Consider the following 20,396-nt stretch of genomic DNA (forward strand, 5'->3'; position numbering starts at 1 on the left):
ATAAATGGAATTCTTTAAGTATATATTAAAGAGTCATTGCCATGTCATTAACTAGCACACGCATTATCGTCACTTGCATATCTACATACCCTGGACCTTTATCAAGTCTGCATTGTCCTTCATTTACTGGTCAAAGTGCCTCTTGTTAATTTACCTGTACATTCGCCTGGTCTTTGTAGCTTGTTGTAGGTATTTTCACCCAAGTGAGATCTGGAAACCTAAATGTTCAAGTTTGCCAAATTTCTTAAATGTTTTATTTTTGAGTGTTCTTACTGTGCTAACATTATTTTCTTTGCAATTTACTGGAGGGATGCATTTCCCAAGATCCATGACTGCTTATTGTCAAGCTGCACTAGTCTGTGAATTTTCTTGTGGAAGACAAGATTCTTGTAATGCGCTGCACTGTTGCATTAGGGAGGAAATCTGTTTCACGTTTGTAACTGGGTTGCTCTGGATGTATCAACTGAAGTCATTTATTTGGTGTCTGATTTGTCCAGGAAAAATACTTGAATCTGATGAAGAGGCACCAGGACTGTAAAAATACTGAAAGTAGAAACAGAATTAATAAAAAGCCAAGAGGGTTTGACAAGGCTGTTGTGCTTCTTTTAAAGTACCACAAAAACAGAAGTAGCCTCAATCAATTCATAGAAACACCACAAAATAACAAGCAATAGCGTCCTGCACTTTTGAGTGAGTGTGGCTCTTGAACATTTTGTTAATACAAAATAAATATTGAATACATTTCAGAACAAGCTACAGGAATGGGTTAAAATAATATTTATTTAATACTTAGCTAACGCTTTCTGTGCCAGTTTTTAACGTGACAGCCTCCTTGAGGAATATTTGTGCTCTTTTTTCCAAATGACTGAAGGTGGTTATGAAACAGCAGCATTAAATTCTCTCTTGATTTCAACTCCCTTTTTATTTTCCTTCGGGACACAAATTCCAAACAAATTTTACCAGCAGCCTCTGTCCAGGCCTGCCAGACTAAGTAACTGATGCCAGAAAGGGCTTCTACAAGAATTAACAAATAATTTTTCAATACACAATCTTTAAGTTAATGATGCATATAGCAGTTTAAAAAATGTTTTCTTAAATTCAAGCTTCCTCCCTCTACTAAACATTAAACATGATTTGACAGGTGTGAATAATTCTGATTGATTTATTTTGCCTCTATGTGATATTCTCTAAAGGAATCGGCATGTTTTTTTATTGCAGATATCTTATTGCATACCTGAAATCTAATTTAATAACTTGAGATGGCACGCATTGTAAGTAATCCTAAACTATGCATCATGAGTTCATTTTATTCTGGAAATACAAACATTCCATTATATATATATATGAGAGTTTGGTTTTAGATTATCTCTGCTATAGAGTTTATCTTAATAATATCATGAAATACTAATAAAATAAATAAGTCCAAAGAGCTGTGACTGCAATGTTTGAGCATTTAAGCAAATCATATTGCTTTAATTATTACAGCGCAATACAGTGTGCTTCATTTTTGCTGACAATGATCCCTTCATGCTCAATTTCTTAGTCAATACTAATAATATTGAATGTATTTTATCATGTCAATTTTGAAGTAATAAATCAAAATGATACATTAGAAAGATAAACAGGTACTGCTGACTTTCAAAAAATACAATATATCAATATATTCAGTTGATAATAGTAACAAATTATTGTTTCTTTATTATTTAAAAGAAACTGCTGGAGTTCTCAAAGTTCATTTCTTTCTACAATGGTTTGCCCCAGGGGAACATCTAACTGTTTCTACTATCTCTGTGTTACCTGATATAACATCACCATTTTGCCAGTTCTACTCACTTAGTGCTTACAGAGTGAAATGTGAATGTGCTTCAGTATTTTTTCATGATCTGTTACATTTTTACCATTTCTGTAATTATCTTTAATTTTTTATGTTAATTATAATCTAATAGTTTAGTTATTTAAAAAATACTAAATTTAATTTACAAAGAGCTAATAATGTGAAGATCTGAAACATGTTGCTCCTAATTTGCACCTTATTTATGAAAAACAAAATAATTGCGTTTACACTTACACAAAATTATTTAAGTTGTGTTTGAACAAAGATGTGTTTGAACAAAGTAGGGTTTGAACAGACTAAGCACAAAATTCCTGATTGTTGTTAGGAATTGATGAAAGTATGGTTTAACAGGTGTACAGCTTCTAAGACTCTCGTGTTCGTACACAGATAGCGTGACATGGGTCTGAACAAAAACCTTGCGTGCAAATCACTTCCTATAAAGATACTGCAGATTAGAGCCAAACTAATTTTCCTAGGCAAATGTGGTTCAGATCTGTGGTGTGTATCACGTGAAGGGAAAATCTTAAATGAACTTAGCTGTTTAACCTTTCCTTCCATAGACTCCAACCACAGATCCTCAACCAGAAACCTGAGATTCTCCCATAGATTAGACAGATATCTACTGTAAGAGTGTTGTTCTGCATCTTGATTACTTTTAAATGGAGTCACCTTCTGACAATTTTAATGTCTGATCAGTCTCCAGCTGTGAGGTTCATTTGAAGGTGAGGCAATCTTCTGAAAAGAAAGGAATGGAACTCTTCCTCACTCCAATTGTGTGATTCAGGGACATTGTTTATGCTAACACATAAGCATTGGTGCCATGTGATTAGAAAAGATGTTGCGTTCTAATTGAGCAAATGTAATAAATGTTGGTTGTTAAACTGTACTTACTTTTCTTTGAAATCGATTGAAATTGAAATCGGTTCCCTGGGGATCCCTGATGAAACAGCTGAATGAGATAATTTTGTCTTTAAGCTACCAGCTCCCAAACAAGCAAAATGATTGGAATGGTCCCCTTTCAAAAAGCTCTAACTCATGTATGTTGAACATTCATTCTACTACTGTGTGTGATAATTAGGATATTCTAAGGGATTAGCTAATTTAAGATACAATGCTCCAAAAACTACAGTTCTACAGACAGCTCTTGAGGGACAAGTAACAGAACAGTCTAGCAAAGCTCAGTAATGAACAAAAATGCAGTGTAGATAGTGCAATGACCATGGGTTTGAATATTTCTGTTTCAAAATAATAACTTTTAAATGTAAACAATTTGTTCTGTTCTCCTAGCTGTTATATCATATAACTTGCTTTGTGTTTTGAGCCAGAACAGAAACATTGCCACTTTATGACTCTACTTTTGTTCAACAGTGTAATATGTGAAAACACACGGTGTTGGACTGAAACCTGATGCTGTTTCTCTGATATTACAATAACATCTGTGGAGATTGAAGCAAGGATGTTATTTCTGTTTTTTTTTTGCATATAATGCAACAATCTTTCTCAATTCCTTTAAAGATACTGAACCTTTCAAATGAAACTGTTTCGAACTCTAAGAAGTGATCAGCAGAAACAGAATCAGGGGCATTTGAGTGAAAAATAATTAAACAAAAAAGCACTTTATAGACAGACATCCATTATTATTATTTTTTTAAATTAGAATCAAATATTGTCTCTGAGCATTCCTAATTACTTCATTACAACACAGAGAAAACATGTTTAAGCAGTCAGCAGGGCTTGAAGCAAAGGTTGGCAATAACCAGACTCACCCCAGGGTGAAGAAAAGAACTGGTTTAGTTTATATATTTTAAAAAAATGAAAATAGCCTCAAGTTATTTTTGAAAAGGCGGAAAAATGTAAGCCACTTTAAAAAGGCTATATGTAACTGTAAAAGTATTCCTTTCTCTACAGGATTTTTACTTCACTGAAATATGTTCATTATTTCTTTAGATCATTTATCATTAGATTATGTTCATGACTTAAAGAAATAGCACTTAAATACCATTTACATTTTACTTGGAAGTGATACAACTTGACTTAAGCCTGGGGTTCCCATTCCTTTACTTTCTATCAATTATAATTCCATTCAGGTCCTTTTAAAAGTTTGTTCACTGCATGAGTATGTAGACACTGCTCTCATCTTCAAGGTACAACATTTTAGTAACTTCTCATTTTCTAGATGAGACACATTCTGTGATACAGCCTCATCCTTGCTGAGGAGAGAAAAAGATTTCTGCAGGAAACAAGGAAATTTGTTAAAGTTATGTTACGATTAAAGTGGGCTGTATAATACATGAAAAAGATACCTGTTTAAAAAACTCCATGAGAACTATTTATTCTCTCAAAGGGAAGAATAATGCTGCAAAAAGAATACAAAATGATAAATACCTTTGAAATACTTACATACTAATTTGTCCTAGTATAATTTTTTTGGCCAAATGTGTTCTTCTTTTCACTAATCATAAGGTCGAAAGAACAACCCTTTGAAACCATTAACTCCTCACAATGCACATTCTCGAGAAGGAAAAGTGAATTCACAATGGGATGCGCTGTGCTCAGTTCTTGACACCGCATAGAAAATCATACTGTTATACCACACTCTGTGACTACTGTATTGTCAGTATATAGTGATATATATGGTGAGTATGATGAAGATCAATCTTTGGACTCCGGTTGTGTAAAGACATTCCAGTGTAATCTGTGACAGGCCAAAGCCTGTTAGATTCAGTGGTCTGAGCAAAAATGGAAAAATACAATTACATACATATGGATGGTGAAATTAAATAAAATTGTGCAATTTGTAACCTTAAAAAAATGGAATTCATACGATTGACCACAGCATTCCAAACACTCACTGCCCTCTACTGGTTATAAGAGAAACACTGTTTTGGTGCAGAATTCACATTAACAGCATTTTAACATTTGTATCAGAAACACTGTTAATAATCAGAAATGTTGAGTGATTAGCTGCCTTATTTACTTGAAAGCTAATCCGGAGTGAATAGATATGCCCACAAACCACTTAGCCGTACCACAGCTGATTAAGACTTAAGATGACTGCCATTTGGCTGGGAATACAATCAATCATTTCTTTGACGTCTGATAATTTTCCTCACAGCAATTCTGCAAAGCTTGTAAGGCACAATCTCCATTTATTGGCTCACACTTATAGTATCACATTCAAATTGAAAGATAATACTGCTTCCATAATCCAACTTTTGGAAGACACAGTATGTACTCAGTATGAAAAGAAATGTACTGCTACACGTGCAAAACATTCACAATGCTATTGTCAAGAAAATGACAAAATCTTTTTTGTAGTACTTATAAAAGAAACGACATGAACAAAAATGCCATAGGTAAGTTATCCATTCATCCATTTTTTAACCCCTTTATCCAATACAAGGTCACAGGGGACACATATCTTATCTCGACAAGCAACAGGCGCAAGGCAGGATACACCCTGTATAGGAAGCCAGACTGTCACAGGGCACACACAGACCACAGACAAAACCAGGAGGAAACTAGGGCACCCAGAGGAAACCCATCCAAACACAGGGAAAACATACTGTACAAGTTCAATGCGGACAGCACCCCAGAAATTGAATCCAGGGCCCCAGTGCTGCAAGGCAGCAGTGCTATCCACTGCATCACCCTGCCGCCGAAGGTAAATTATACTCATTAACATTTGTCATCAACAGGGTGGATCAAAAGGGGTCAAAGGAAAGGCACAGGCTAGTAAAGTGAGTCTCCCCCAGTGGAAGCAATACAACAAGCACATGCTTTGCAATATGCAAATACTTTCTTGTGAACTTCTGTCCCATTCCTCTCTTAGAGCCTGGACAAGATTGTGCCTGTTCACTGGTCTCTGAGCCTTAGATGCCTCACACCATCCCAGCTAATCCCACATGAAATGATGGGATCACTATCATGTCCTCATCAAGCAAGAAAGTCATTATTCCATTAACAGTCTGATACAGCAGGATACAGCAACTGGAAGGGCAGCATGCAAGTTCCTGGGACTGGATCAATATAGCACCCTGCATTCAGGTTGCCATCAATCACTGCAGGTAGAGTTCGGTAGTGACGAGACTCTCCTGCCAGACTATCACACTTGGACCTCTCCTTTGACTGGCCTGTTGCACAAACAATTTGTGTATTGTTCTACCGGTCTTGGCCATAGTCACTGACATCAAAACCTTAATTCGGCACTAAAGAGAACTTGGCTCCACTCCTCTTACTTAGACATCCTAATTAATAGTATTAATTTGATCAAATAATCACAACTAGCTTCTAAAACCTGCATACTTTAGTTTTCGAAAAAAGGTGCATAAAGAGAGTGATTCATTTATAAAGAAAGAAATAGCCATCTGAAGTTCACTACCATTTGACCCCGGTATATGTAATTGAGGGTCTCAGAGAATATACTATTTTATGAACAGTAAAATGCTTCCATTCATAGATCCCTTGTACTATGGTGAGTTTAGCATGGTTTAGTTGTTTTTCCCATGGGTTTAGTTTACTGGTGCTGTGATATCCTATGTTATTAGTGTAACTTCACTACACTTTTATGCAAAAACTGATGCATAAAGAACAGACATTACTCCTCCCAGGATATTGGTCTAAGCAGTGAAATGGCTCTGACATCTTAGCTACCCAAACTGCAGAACAAAAGTTTACAAACTAGAGATGGTGCATGACAACAAATGGAAAATTGTCTCATAAAATCACAATGTTTTGCATGTATATAATTGCCTTGAAATTCCAAAACTCCTGTTGTAAAATACACAAAGCCTGGTTTATTGTGGGTCATACAGTAAAAAAAAGGGTGGAGCACGCTTTTAAAAAATCTTGGTAAAATAATTGCACTGCGCACAGCCGATGTTGATTTTATTACTTACTTCAAAGGCTTATTAGACAAAGTAGATCAATTTTTACAAGAGACAATTTAGAAGAGTATATTAAAGCTGCAATCTGATGCTGAAGAAGAGCAACCAAGTGTAACTGTCTCATTCAAAGCACAGCCTGAACCTTCTAAACACAAGAGTCGCCCTTGTTCTCTCCTTGAGCCAAAGTCAGAATTTGTCCATGTATGCATTCATATATATGCATGTAATTTTCAGTGAGGAATTAACCTCTAACTGCTCCTTTGCAGCTTGCACACTAATGCTCCCCTCTTGATATGTACAGAACTACTTAGGTTTATGTGCGTGTGCACGCAATAGAACCGTCAGTTCATGAAGTCTTACCTTGCTGTAGTATTTTCCCAAAATATTTATTTTGACTAGTGCAGTTCCATCTCCTAAACCTGAACTGGTATTGACACTCCCTAACTCCCAGCTTTGCTCCTTTCGCCACTTCGTTGACAATCTCTGGCTGTGTCTGGCACAGTTCCGCCTGCCTCCCCGCCAGCCTCTTTGTCTTCCTGCAGATACTGTTGGGGTCCATCACTAAGGGACTGCCCACGGCCCTGGAAAAACAAACGTGACCAAGGATGAGTATAGCTCAAAGTCACCACATACCAATATCCAAATGGTAGAACATTTTATTTCAGCCATGGTTAAATTGTTTTATTTCACAATTTAACCTTAGATATGTTCTGCGAAAGTTACAAAAGTTCAACTTTCTTATTTTAAATTCCTTATAGGTCCAATGAAAAAAATAATTGCTAAAATATGCAAAGTCCAGGTAGACTCATGTCAACACAGTGCTGCACGAATGTGACTCAGTTTAGCTTTTTCGATGATTGAGGTTTTTTTTATTGTAGACAACAGCACTTTCTATTGTAAAGGTGCAATAAGGTCTCGTGTTTAATTAAATATTAGCCTCTAAGTATTATTTTACATTTCTCAGTATTTAGACCATTAGAATAAAAATAAACCACATACGATGTTAAAAATATATTAAATATATTTTTATATATTACTAAAATATATACTGAAATATATTACTAAAAGTATAGTTTAATTTAATTAGAAAGAGAACATCTGAGTCTTTATTTTGCCTCTTTGATGTTGACAGATTTATACTAAATGTTAAGCTACATTTGTGAGGACTTGGGTTGAAAATGCTATTTTAGATTAACTACTCCCAGAATGTCTTTGGATTATACATCAAATTTAACCATGCCAAATACCACTTCATGGTAACACATGACATGAGAGATTGTGATGACAAAATTTTGTGGAGAGACACTTTATTATAAACAGATTTTATTGAAAACAAGTTAAAAAACACCACTTCTCTAATAAACAGTCAACTCTACATCGAGAACTCACATAAACGTACATTTCTGTTTAATGTAATTCAGTCTCTAAGACGTTTTCCACTTTTCCCTAACATACAGAAAAGAATACAATTATATAGAAATTCAATTTTCAGCACTTTGTAAATTTTAACTCTTTTATTCACTTGTACAGAATGTTGGGTTTCTTTTCAGATATTTCTGGATTTTTCCAATACAAGATTTGTGCTCAATTTTACTGTTATACTTGTTATTGGGGTTATAATTATACTGTACACCTGAATGGAGAGTTGGCCATAAAGTCTTAAGTGACATGTTTATTTGTTTTTATCCTTAAGAAAAAAAAACACAATTCTATAGACTTTCAACGGGAAATGAATGCCATGGCTTCACCCCTGTTTCCAGAGATACTCATACTGCCAATTATCTAAGGAATATCCTTTTATTAAGGAAACAATAAAAGGATACAAACTCTTACAGACTTTGGTACCTCTATTAACCTTTTATCAGGAAATAGGGCTAGCATTTAACAGATATTATTTAAAGTTAAAACTCTATGGTAGTAAATGGCACAGAACTCTGAATTTATGTATCACTTGAATCCTTCTTAAAGTGGTTTTCTTTTTGGTTTCTGCATCATAATTACTATTATCATGAACGTCTTTCTTTCAAAAATATTGGCAGTGCCTTAAAGAAATAAATGATGTTTTATTACATTTATTTCATTATCACCCATGGTAAGTGAATCATAATGCATTTTAAGTGCTATAAATCTACTGTATATCTAATTTATAAAGAAATAATCTTTATTTTTTTCTCTATGCCTCCATGTTAAGTGTGCAAGTACACTTTAATACCAGTCAGTGCTTCATTTGTTTCTAAATTTCAGGCCTTAGAAAAGGCACACATTGTACAGAAAAGAGAAGGACATTTTAAAAAAGCTCACAATAACTCTTGACTTCAAACTTATATCTGTTATATATGTACTATAAAGACAAAAACAAGATTATCAAAGCATTCTTTATCAATAACAGGTTCTATATAAGTTACATTTCTGTATAAGTTACAAACTGAGGACATCAGCTCTCAAAGAGGATAAATATCCTACATTCAAGCCCAAAATATGTCGTTTTTGCCCCTGTCCTACTAACTGCATCCCAGACACCTGGTATGACATAATTCGGTATTGTGTTCTAGTGTTTTCAGACCTTTCCAGTTACAATGCTCCAAACCTCTTTTATGAATATGCCATTTGACTTGGTCATCAGAGTTTGCTGGGGTTGATCAATAAAAGCTAAGCTTCATTTTTTATAAGATAATTGCTGAGACAGTGTGACTATGAAAGTATCGCGGAGCTGTTCCATGACCTCAGCCTCACTGTAAATTATTGTATGAAATGAATAATTACTACCTCATACAGGAATCCCTTCCAAAAAGTATACCAAAGGCATGCCATTACAAAATCTCACAATGTGTTATGCATTGCAATAACATTACATAGTTCTGCTAGATTTTTTAAATGTACAAACTAATCACAGATGAACGCACACTGCAACATGCATTTCATTTTCACTACTGCATTGTTTCAGTGTGGTGTTTATAACTCTGAAATCAACAATTTTGGTGATAACCTCTTTCTTTTCGCATTCTTGTACTTGCAAGCCAGCGTGCACAGAAAAGTAAATGTTTTCAGAAAACTGGTAACCCGTAATCATACACAAAGTACAGTACAACTCCACCACCTCCATCTAGCTAGCTAGCAGCTGTCTTTATCTCCCTGGAACAGGGCTGAATAATACAATTGACGCCTTGCCAACTTAGAATTTGACTATGATTGTCCAAATCTAGTTCTTACACCCCACACCATGCTTCCTCTGAGAAACAGCTACGTCTTTGTTACACCCATTGTATTTTCATCCCAAAAGCCCATTTTTCTGGCACTTCCACATTACAAGAAGCATAAAACAGGAGCACATATCCTTAAGAAGATGCAAGATGTCAGTGAACATCCCAGACCAATGAATTTGATGTAACGCAGGGTGCCAGGATGCTATCTACAGATGTTCAGCAATAGTGCAGTAGTTCATCAATTAGTACACTGTGTCATACCTATCAGTGCAACCAGAAACCATCAAGAGAACAGGATTGTCACACCGATGGTGAATGGTACCACTGGTAAAAATGGTGTGTGGAACACATTTAAAAAATAAATAAATCCACTCTTGTAATTGATCATGTACAATAATATATCATATTAAATATGATCACAGAAATAGAATAGTAATGATGATTATCATCAGATAAAAAAACAATTACAAAAGGTTTTGATTTTGTGATCCAAACAATTATAAAATCATGCTATGATTTTATGGTATTCTAGACATGTTGCTGAACAAACATCTCAGTTATGAAAAAAAGTAAGATTTTATTTAACAGTAATTTTAATCCTCAGAAATGCAAACCATTACATCATTCAAGACAATGTTCTAAACCAAATGAGGGGCTTGACAAAATGCATAGCATAGTCCTTCGGTACAAATCTGCACTGTATCACAACTTAAAGTGACAAATTATACAACTTGATAGTTCTATTAAAACTGAGGTACTTCTGTCACATCTAGGCAGCACATTATAGGGACATTATTTTTATCTTACGAGCAGCTCAGTGGTTAGCATTGCTGCCCCACAGCCTTCGGTCCCTGGATTAAATTCTTGGGGTGCTGTTTGTGTGGAGTCTGCATGCTCTCTCTGTGTTTGAACGGGTTTCCTCCTGGTGCTCCTAAATTCCAAAGACATGTTGATAGGTATGTTGGCTTCTGTATAATTGTCCCAAGTGTAAGCGTGTGCATGTTTGTGTCTGTATGTGACCTATGAAGGACTGGCGATCCAGCCAGGGTCTATCTTGTATTGCACCCAACACTTACTGACATATGACCTTGAATTGGATAAGCAGTTATGAAACATATGTGATATGATTTTTCTCCTATGCCCCATTTTGCCTAATATACTGTATCATTCTGCTATGTACTAGGAATTTGTCACTTAAGAAAATAAATGTTTTATTATTTATTATCCTTAGGAATAATTTATTATGTCAAGACAACTGCTTAGAAATGTAGCAATATTTATCATATCAGAAATACATCTGTGCTTTTTAGCATTGATAAAGGCAGACAATTCTCAACGTCCTTGGCACAAGAAGATATTTAAGTCAGAGCATGCTCCATGACTTTAAAAGCTGCATGCTCTGTGATCATATTGGTCATGTTCTCCTCACTCATGGCTCAAACTGCAAATGGTGGAGTTAGAACGGTCCTATTCAAGAAGAATGCTCTCAAAAATTGGGGGACATCATTCTTAAGGCAAGATCACACGACAGGAGTCACAGAGATAGAAACGTTCTCCATGTCTTCAATAACCACAGTCACACTATTTCAGAAACATGAGGTTACATCCTTCTGCATATCAGGCAAACACTTGTACATACTGTAGTAGCTGTTTTTACCATGCAACACTATTCATTTTCACAACCCTGAAAAAACATACAGAGACCAACAACTATTTCTCAAGTTCTAGACTGGATGCATGCCTTGTGCTTCCCAGGAAACGACATTCTGCTCCAAGTACCAAGAAGATCTTTCTTACTGTATGTCTTGTTGACAAACTTGTACACTTTTTTGTCTGAATGCACTATATTATTATTATTATTATTATTATTATTATTATTATTATTATTATTATTATTATTATTATTATTATTGCTCAATTTCTATCCTTACATTTTGAGTGCTGTTTCATTGCAGTTGATCGATTAAACATCAATTTCTATACTTTCTACATTTTCTCAAAATCTCTATGTCTATTATTTTTAAAGGAGAGAAAAGAACTCCTTTGCAGTTACATTGGATATTCAGTATTATACCGATGTGAATATTCAATATTGATAAAGGATCCCCTTCTCAACCTTTATCATCCCTAAGTAGACTGTCCGCATGCTGAATTGAGAATTGTTTTATGATGACATCCATAGCCTCAAGTTCCACCTGAAATTCCAGCTATGACCTCCTCTTGTCTCACAGATTTGGCTACAGGCTATAACTTAACTCTTAGAAGACCTAAAACAGCTAAATGCCGAACTCAACCGACCCAAGGAATGTGCGCACGATCCTAGAGCTTTATCTCGCACCAGCGCTGAAAATGATGATGAAACAAGTTGTCATCTGTTAATCATTTTTTTTGTGCTGCACGGAGAGTTAAAAGGCTAATAGATTAATTAGTAAAACTTTTTTTTTCTCATTTGCCCAGTTAGACTAGAGAAAATAAATTCCCGCTATGAATTTTAGCTTCTTCACAGAAATGCAATTGCGTGCGCTATATTGCTGGAGTTTGTAATAAGAAGCCCGTGAAACTAATAGGACATTCTTGTGCGCCTCTAGTACAATGGCATAGACTTATAATTAACCCTATCATTACTAACTTCAAGTACACCTCAAAAGGAAAAAAGAAACGGCTTATTCTTCTTAAATGGTACACGGCAGTTCACACTAGCAGAGGCAAGACAATCTTTGCAAAACCAAGAGAATATTATGAAATGTCGCAAGCGCTCAAACGAAATTTAAATGCATTACAGTTATCCGAAAAACATGAAAGAAATAAAGAGGCTGATAATGAGTAGGAACTACTCGGTAAATGAAGTCGGCTATAAAAAAAGGGTAATAATAAATAATGAAGAAAATAGCGATGAACAGCAGATCATATATAATATACACTATTATTATACGTTGGTAAGAACATAGTTTTAAAAAATGTCTTTTTTTACTATTCCTAACAAACAAATACACGTAATTAGTGTACGTGTGTGTTTTATAGATTCACAGCAATGAGTAAATTAAATTAATGTAGCTGTGTTTTTCTAAATCGACACGCTTTTATATAGCATGTTTACTTACCACCAAAGTCCGATTATGTTAACGGGGCAAAGCAAAATAAAAAACAAAGCAAGCTGTGTTCTGGAAAGAGGAAGCATCCTGAAGTGTAAATCTATAATTGGCAAAAAAAAAAAGGAAAATCCAAGCGCACTTGGGGTCGTTTTGATGTAGCGTCTTGTACAGCAGTGAGGACAAGCTGCAGCACCGCCGAAAAATGTGAGTAGTCCTTTGAAGCCAATCTCAGAGGCAAGACGGTGAATTCAGAAACTCTGTGCTCTTAGAGAAGAAATCAACGGCGGAGAACTTAAGCAACATCTTCATGGTAGCACTCTGGCAAACTCTTTAAAAACCGAAGACTATAAGGAACCGTACTCAAGGTGACAAGCACGTCCCAAGTCAAAACTCCCGAATTCCAAGAGCGCAGCGATTTCAATCTTGCAGCGGGGATCCAAGAGCCTGAGGGCGGATGGAAACAAGCCAGACCTCGGGCAGGAGTTACAGAAAAGTAAACCTAAGGAGCGAACAGACTCAGTGAAGAAACACAAGCATACGAGTATTTTATTATTGTTTTCCAGTTAAATGGGTAATATGTTTCCACGGATTTCGTACATTCCAACTTTTAAATTGAATGTCTTCTCGGGTTAACCGACGGCAGGTAGGCGAGAAGTAAAGCATTTTACTTAAAACCTAGAGGAGTGATGTCAGGGAGTCCTGTGTGCAGTAAAGTCGATTTTTTTCCAGCCTTCAAATGAGAAACTACTTTTTTTTTTCTTTTACAGAGAAATTTGCTCATCTCCCGCCCGACGTGACGTCGCTCCGGGCCAAAAAAAAAAACCTTTACTGTCAGTCACAAAAGTTGAATAATTTCTAGATGAAACTGAATGACTCAGAATGCGCGCATTGGAGAAAAGGGGGAGAAAGAAAGGTATCTCAGACGTGCGTTGTTTACTGTAAAGAAATCGGAGCTCCCAGGAATGAAGTGATCTCATTTTCAGGTGTTTTACACGGACGATTCAGACAAGCAGATAATCGGCTCTTAAGTAGAGGCTAAATTGGAGCTGCAAACGGTTGCGAAACGGGGTGAAATTATTGGAGCTAACAGGGCAACGATCCTTACATTTCAGGGAAAGATAATGAACAAGAGCAGTTTAAAAATGTTCAGAAACGGTCAGTGGGAAAGACTCAATCTAAATATTATTTTTTTTAAAAGCTGGTTTGATTTGCAGTAGTCTTTTTTAAAATATTGGCCCGTCTCTTGTGGTATGTCCATATAAAGTTGGTAAAACCAACTTTTTGGAAGTTGGTTTCCATTTTTTATTGCTCTTGGAATTCTTTTATTAAATTTGGAACCTTATTGATATCAAATGTACTGTATTATTTGGCTTTATTTTAATGTCGCAAGTGTGTTTAACGACGAACTCGTTGACTTATTTTAGCGTAAATCAAAGATTTAGTAAATTTCTTGAGCACAGGTGTACAAACAGGCTGCACCTGGAGTTCCACATGACTGCACATATCATATTCTGTCCAGTACGAGACCCAGGAACATTCTAATTTCTGTGCCAGTTCTGTTCAGACCACGAAACAGGACATGCGGTAAATAAATGCTTCAAAGATGATGATTTATGTAATACTCGGATCACCACTGTTATTTGTTTTCTAGACTACCAGCACTATGAAACACTCCTGTATGTTTATCATTTTACCTAAATATGCGACTATTTCTCAGTTTTTACTGAAAATGATAGGTAGAACTAACAAAGGATCAGTGGGTACCGTATGTATAAAATAGGTTCAGCTCCATTTTGTGTTTCAAGTTTAGCTAATTCATTGCAGTCTGTCAGACTTTTCAAGGTGTGGACCTTAAACACCACTTCATTTCTACGCACACACAAATTTAAAATAAAAAGTTATGAGATTTAAGAAATGTAGTATTAAAAATGTCAACTGAAATACACGTACTGTATGTCACAATCATTGTAATGTCTTATCTACCACTGTATCTACAAACACACACATGCCTTCTACCTTCAGTATGGACACATAATGACCAGTTCAAGAAGTGGTTCCTACATTAAATATTTTGTGGTCCACCAGAGGTATGGGAACAGCGTGGTATCTGATTGACCCCAGCTGCAGCAGAAGCACGGAACAAAGCATGTTCTTGATCTGAAGCTCTTGCAGGAGTCTCTATTGCTTCTCAGCGCAAATAGTTGCTTAATGATGTCAGGGTGGTCTTGTATGAACTCAGCACAACTTAGAGGGGGTAACCAGAAAGATTCAGATTAGGCTTCCTTACATGTTGATTCATCCTCATGGTACTTTTGGTTGGTGTGAAGTAGTTTCTGAACCATTACACACCCCATATCTTACTGGTCTGTGACAGATACCAGGTGATGTCATGCAAATGTTTATATTGTGAAAGGGTTTGCAGTCTGTCACTGTCAATGTCTTTTCACTTTTGAGTTGTCAGTGAAAAGACCCTAATCTCCACTACTCTGTGGTTCGAGCTACAATGAAACTAGAGGTTTTCTCCACTATTTCTGGGTGAAACAACAGGCAAACAAACAAGCAGTTACCTGAATCAGAGTCCACGTCTCATGCTGCCATTTCCTGATTAGTCAGCGTTCAGCAGCCCTGCCCTGTAGCTTGTGAAGGTTCAGCAACAGACCAGGAGTTTGACAAAGCCTTAATGAGCTCATACAAATCAAAGCTGGTCGTGACCGATTGTCAGTAGCTTTGCAGTCAATGTCAATGAACACCTGCACTTTCTTGAAAATGTTCAGAGATCTCTAAGCACAAATGCCAAAGGCTTTGAGAATGGCCTGGCGCTAGAACTCCAGTGCCTCTCCACATCGCATTAACAGTCAAGGTTCCTCTTTTAAATGTATTGGTGGTGAGCTTTTAAAAGAATACAGATACTTTTTTTAAAGTCCAAGTAAAATCTTACATCCGATGTTGTATGTTATTAAGGACACTAAGTACTTGACAGAGGTGAAATCCTAAAAGTGCTGCCAAACTACACAACAAGTAAACATAGAACTCATATTAGGAATATAAATATTAAACTCATATAAAATATTAGGAAGGACAACTGTAGTTTATTTGCACATTTTTAATATATGTACATTGTTTGAAATTCTCAGTTAAGTTCAGATGATGGCAAGTAATTTGAAACAGCAATTAATATTGACTTTGTGTAATTGATAACGCTTAACATTAGCTGCAAGCTATACAACTACAATATATCCACAAGACACAGACAGGTCACCTTGGCTTTAAAGTAGATACAGAGTTCGTAATGAAACAGAAATTTAAAACCTGTGCTCTTTTGTAGCCTCAAAAATATTTTTGCATTCCACTATAATAAAGAAAATGAAATCACTCCTAGCATGAGAAAGCAGATAGCTAATGTCACCAATGCTCATTCTCAACATATTTTTTAGTCTGTCTTCTTTGATACCTCAAACAGAAAGGAGATCAGATGATCCATTTATCTCCTATCACAAGAAGAGGCCTCTTTGATTTTCCCTCTTTGTTTTTCCTAAAACTTCAAAGGGAAAATATGGAACAGTTTTGTCTGAGCTGCAGGTGCATTGCGGTAGTAATACTCCAATTTATCAACTTTACATGAAAGAGATGATAACTCCCTTCTTGTCTCAGTGATATTTTATGTGCTTATAACAGTAATCAAGTAATCCTCAGAGACAGTATCATGTGACTTAAATACTGTAACTTCTAAATCAATTAGCAGTGAAAGACTACAATTCTAGAGGAACCCGTATGGATTTATTAGACACAAGGATTTATGGTTCACTAAATTACCTTAACTGTGTGAATCACTGAGCTCATCCTCTAAGAACATCAATATGTGTTCACGCTCAGAAGTTTCTTAGTGATTCAGTCGCCTAAATGAGTAACAATAAGAATGATGGCAAAATCAAGAAAGGCAGATGCAACTTTTCAAACATTGAAGACATAAAATTAAGGTGAAGCCCACATTATTTCTGCACTGATAATTTGTAGAAATCTCTCGTATAAAAAAAGTGTTTACAAAGGAAGGATATATTATATACAAAAGACAAGCATAATTAGGAATAGTTGCTTTATACTGATTTTTGTACAAAATCAATATGTTCAAAGAAACACCTTTTCCTATGACAATAGCATTTCTGAATAATTGAAAAACTAACAAACTCTCTCAGGGACAACAAAATGAGTACGATGGATTAGATGAGGCAGGAGAAAATGAAGGAGGTGTTCATGACGTGAGTTGTTTGTGTAAACCATAAAAAAATATTTACATGACATACATGGTTTAGTAACTGATATCCGTTTAAGTAAAATAAAGCAAATTGAACATTACTGACCGCATGTTAAACGTTTCGTCCTTATTGTAAATGGTTTATAAGTACTCTCTCATATTCCAGAAGAAAATGTTTATCCTAGTTGTACAGATATATGCAATGTTTTCTTATACTGGTTATGTAAGCTGTTGATATCTGCATTCGCTGATGGATAACTGAAGACCTTTGAAAGGACCTGAGCGCCAGAAAGCTAATGGTACTGTACATGCATGTGTCTCTGCGTGTGTGTTGTTAGGGAGGAGTGATTTTTCATTCTTGGCTTAAACTTTATGGACAATAAAGATCCCATTTCAAAGTACAGCAGGGTGTTAGGCCTGGGGTCCTGGCAAACCATTCTTGGGAACAGCCTTTGTGGATAATAGCATATGTCTTTGAGTCAGTACTTCGGGTTCTCATTCAGAAGGCAGTTACATTCTTGACATCTCAACCTCACTTGGGTGACCAAATAGATATTGTTTCTTACATTCTTACATTATCATACAAAAACACACACACACACACGCTCTAACTCTTCTTTTCCGATTTGCCTGGCGGCTTACTTTGTTCCTCTGTGATGTCCCCCTTTCCATTACTTTTGCTCTCTCTGTTTCGCCGATTTCGAATTTCAGATTTTTCATCAGCAGCCAGGATGCAGATAAAGCCCCTGCAGATTATCATCCTAACTGATTAGAAATCCTGTTACACTTAATATTTTTTTAATGTGAAGTTAAAATTCACGCCAAATCAAAAACATATGATGGTTATGTTCTGTAACCATTTTTAAAACAAACCACAGTCATTTCTGGAATCTGTATGGAAGTCAACTTCATGGAATTCCTTAATAACTGGCAGTGGACCTATGTTATAAAATCTTGATGTTGCCATAAAGCTTCTGAACTCTGTAAATAATGACAAATGTGTTCACAGAAGATGTATAACAAGAATTGAAGTTAGATCTGACAATAATAAATGTATATGATCTGGGTTAAGTATTCATAGTGGACATGCCTAATTCATCATTCTTATTTCTGTAAGTATGGAGAGAAACGCTTGCAGAAAATATCTTATGCTGTGTTTTTCAAATGTATACCAATGTTTTAAGCATGTTGGTGCTGACACTAAAGAATTAGTGGTATTTCTTCATGGTTTTGTAACTTGTTTTGTCCTCTGTAGAAAACGTATTTGACCTTTGACTTTTAAGAGTATCCAGAGGGAAATTGCATGCATCCTCAACATTGATCACAAGCAGATTACATGCCTTTGACCATAAAACGTGTTAAGGTTTACTGATTATGAGGTCATCTCTTAACCTTCAAATATCTGACACAAAAATAGGTCAGGTTATTGGAAACGTAATTAATTCCAGCAGTTGTAGCATCTTCCAAGTGCGTCAAATCTAACTTTCCATGATAACATCACTGCTTAACTTTTCTTTATTAAATTACAGTTGGCCCTGTCAGTGGTGTTACCCATTATGTTTGTGAAAAAAAACAGAAAAAAAGTTTTTGAATTTGCTTGTGCAGGAATTTGGTGGCCACTTGACCAAACTTCTATATTTATAGAAAAAGTGTGAGCCTGTGATCTTTTGATTTTGAAACGAAAGAAAAGCACTCAATACCACTTTTTCTATAACAAAAAAGCAAGAGCCATTCTTGCAAAGAAACTACTGCATTAATCTAATGTAACATGAAAATGGAGTGAAATGAAACTGTTTTGATACTCACTGTCCATAAATAACCAACATTAGCATTCCGGTTTATACATATATGAATATAAACCTGTTTTTTAAAGGAAAAAAAAACATCTATCATAAATTGCTTATTATGTTTTGATAGTGGCTGAGCTGCACTAATATTGTACTATATTCACTATGATGTTTACAACCACTGCTTGGTAAATGATTTGATTATTTTTACATAGTTTGGTGTATAGCCCAAAATCAGTTTTCCTACTCACCTGGTTTTATCATGCCACAACCAGGTTGTTTAAAGAATAGCAAAACAAAAGCAAAAGGACAAAACTATTGCCTCCCTTTGCTATGAAACTTTTAGCACAAACAACAGTAAATGCTGAAAACTAATTGCATTCATAACTGCAAAGGTCACCAAATAATGCCCATACTAAGTTAGCTTACCGTATGTAACACTGTCTCATGAAAGAAACACATTCTTATGAAATGAAACAGTACCCAAACTTAGTGATGTCTGTCCATTCATCATGAAAAATAAAGCCCATCGTGGTCTGAGGACGAGTACAATCTACACTGTTCTCTTATAAAAAGCCTTTGTGGTGTTGCACATTTAAAGAGAGTTGCTTTCTGAATATTATTAACCGCAAGCTGATGGCTAACATGATAAACAAGGTTCAGCAGTGATCCTTGAAATTAGAATCAGAGAGACGCTACACTTTGCATTGCATGACTAATAGTAATCAGTAGTTTCCCAATATTGCTTTAAAAATGTTGTACATTAATGGAATGCCATTCAGACCTTTTTAAAATTATTAGAATACTATAATATACAGTATAATTGTCAGGAGTTATACTAAGGAAACAATTAAATACATTTCAACGAGTTAATTGTCTAGAAACATATATGTCTGAAGCCTATAAAGAAAAAAAACAGCATAGAAAAATTAAAAAAGACTATAAAAAATCCCTTTAAAAAGACTAATACATTTTATTTCGACATTTATACACCTCTCTGCTAAAGTATAATGAAAGAGCTTGTAGGAGATGGTAGAAAACATTTTAGTAGGTATTCTAAGGAACATTATGAATATAGGATTCTTTCCATAAATAAACTTCAGCATTTACAGCTCAAATTGAATTTATATTCGTAGCAGTATAAATAATCTTGTAATATTCGGGTTATCAGATCTTTAGATACAGATTTTCATCAGCCCTTCACAATTAATTTTTAATAAGTCAGAGAGATATTTAAGCTTTTTTTTCTCTTTGGTATTTCATTGGAAATGTGACTGCAAATCTATAGTAACTACTTTACGGAATAACTTTGCGGAGAATACGGTGATGACGGCGTTTGTAA

General features: G+C 35.5%; 1 protein-coding gene across 1 annotated transcript in view; it reads right to left on the reverse strand.

Moving 5' to 3' along the window:
* wnt6b (wingless-type MMTV integration site family, member 6b) overlaps positions 1–13,956 on the reverse strand; it is a 16,548-nt gene extending 2,592 nt beyond the window's left edge. The window contains exons 1-2 of the mRNA XM_088605587.1: positions 13,025–13,956; positions 7,081–7,301 (exon numbers count right to left, since the gene is read on the reverse strand). Coding sequence (XP_088461713.1) covers positions 7,081–7,301; positions 13,025–13,101 — 298 coding nt within the window. The 5' untranslated portion in view covers positions 13,102–13,956. The remainder of the gene's footprint in view (positions 1–7,080; positions 7,302–13,024) is intronic.
* Between the last annotated feature and the right edge of the window lie 6,440 nt (positions 13,957–20,396).

This window comes from Lepisosteus platostomus, chromosome 14, assembly GCF_059453375.1.
Source record: "Lepisosteus platostomus isolate fLepPlt1 chromosome 14, fLepPlt1.hap1, whole genome shotgun sequence".
Taxonomy (NCBI): domain Eukaryota; kingdom Metazoa; phylum Chordata; class Actinopteri; order Semionotiformes; family Lepisosteidae; genus Lepisosteus; species Lepisosteus platostomus.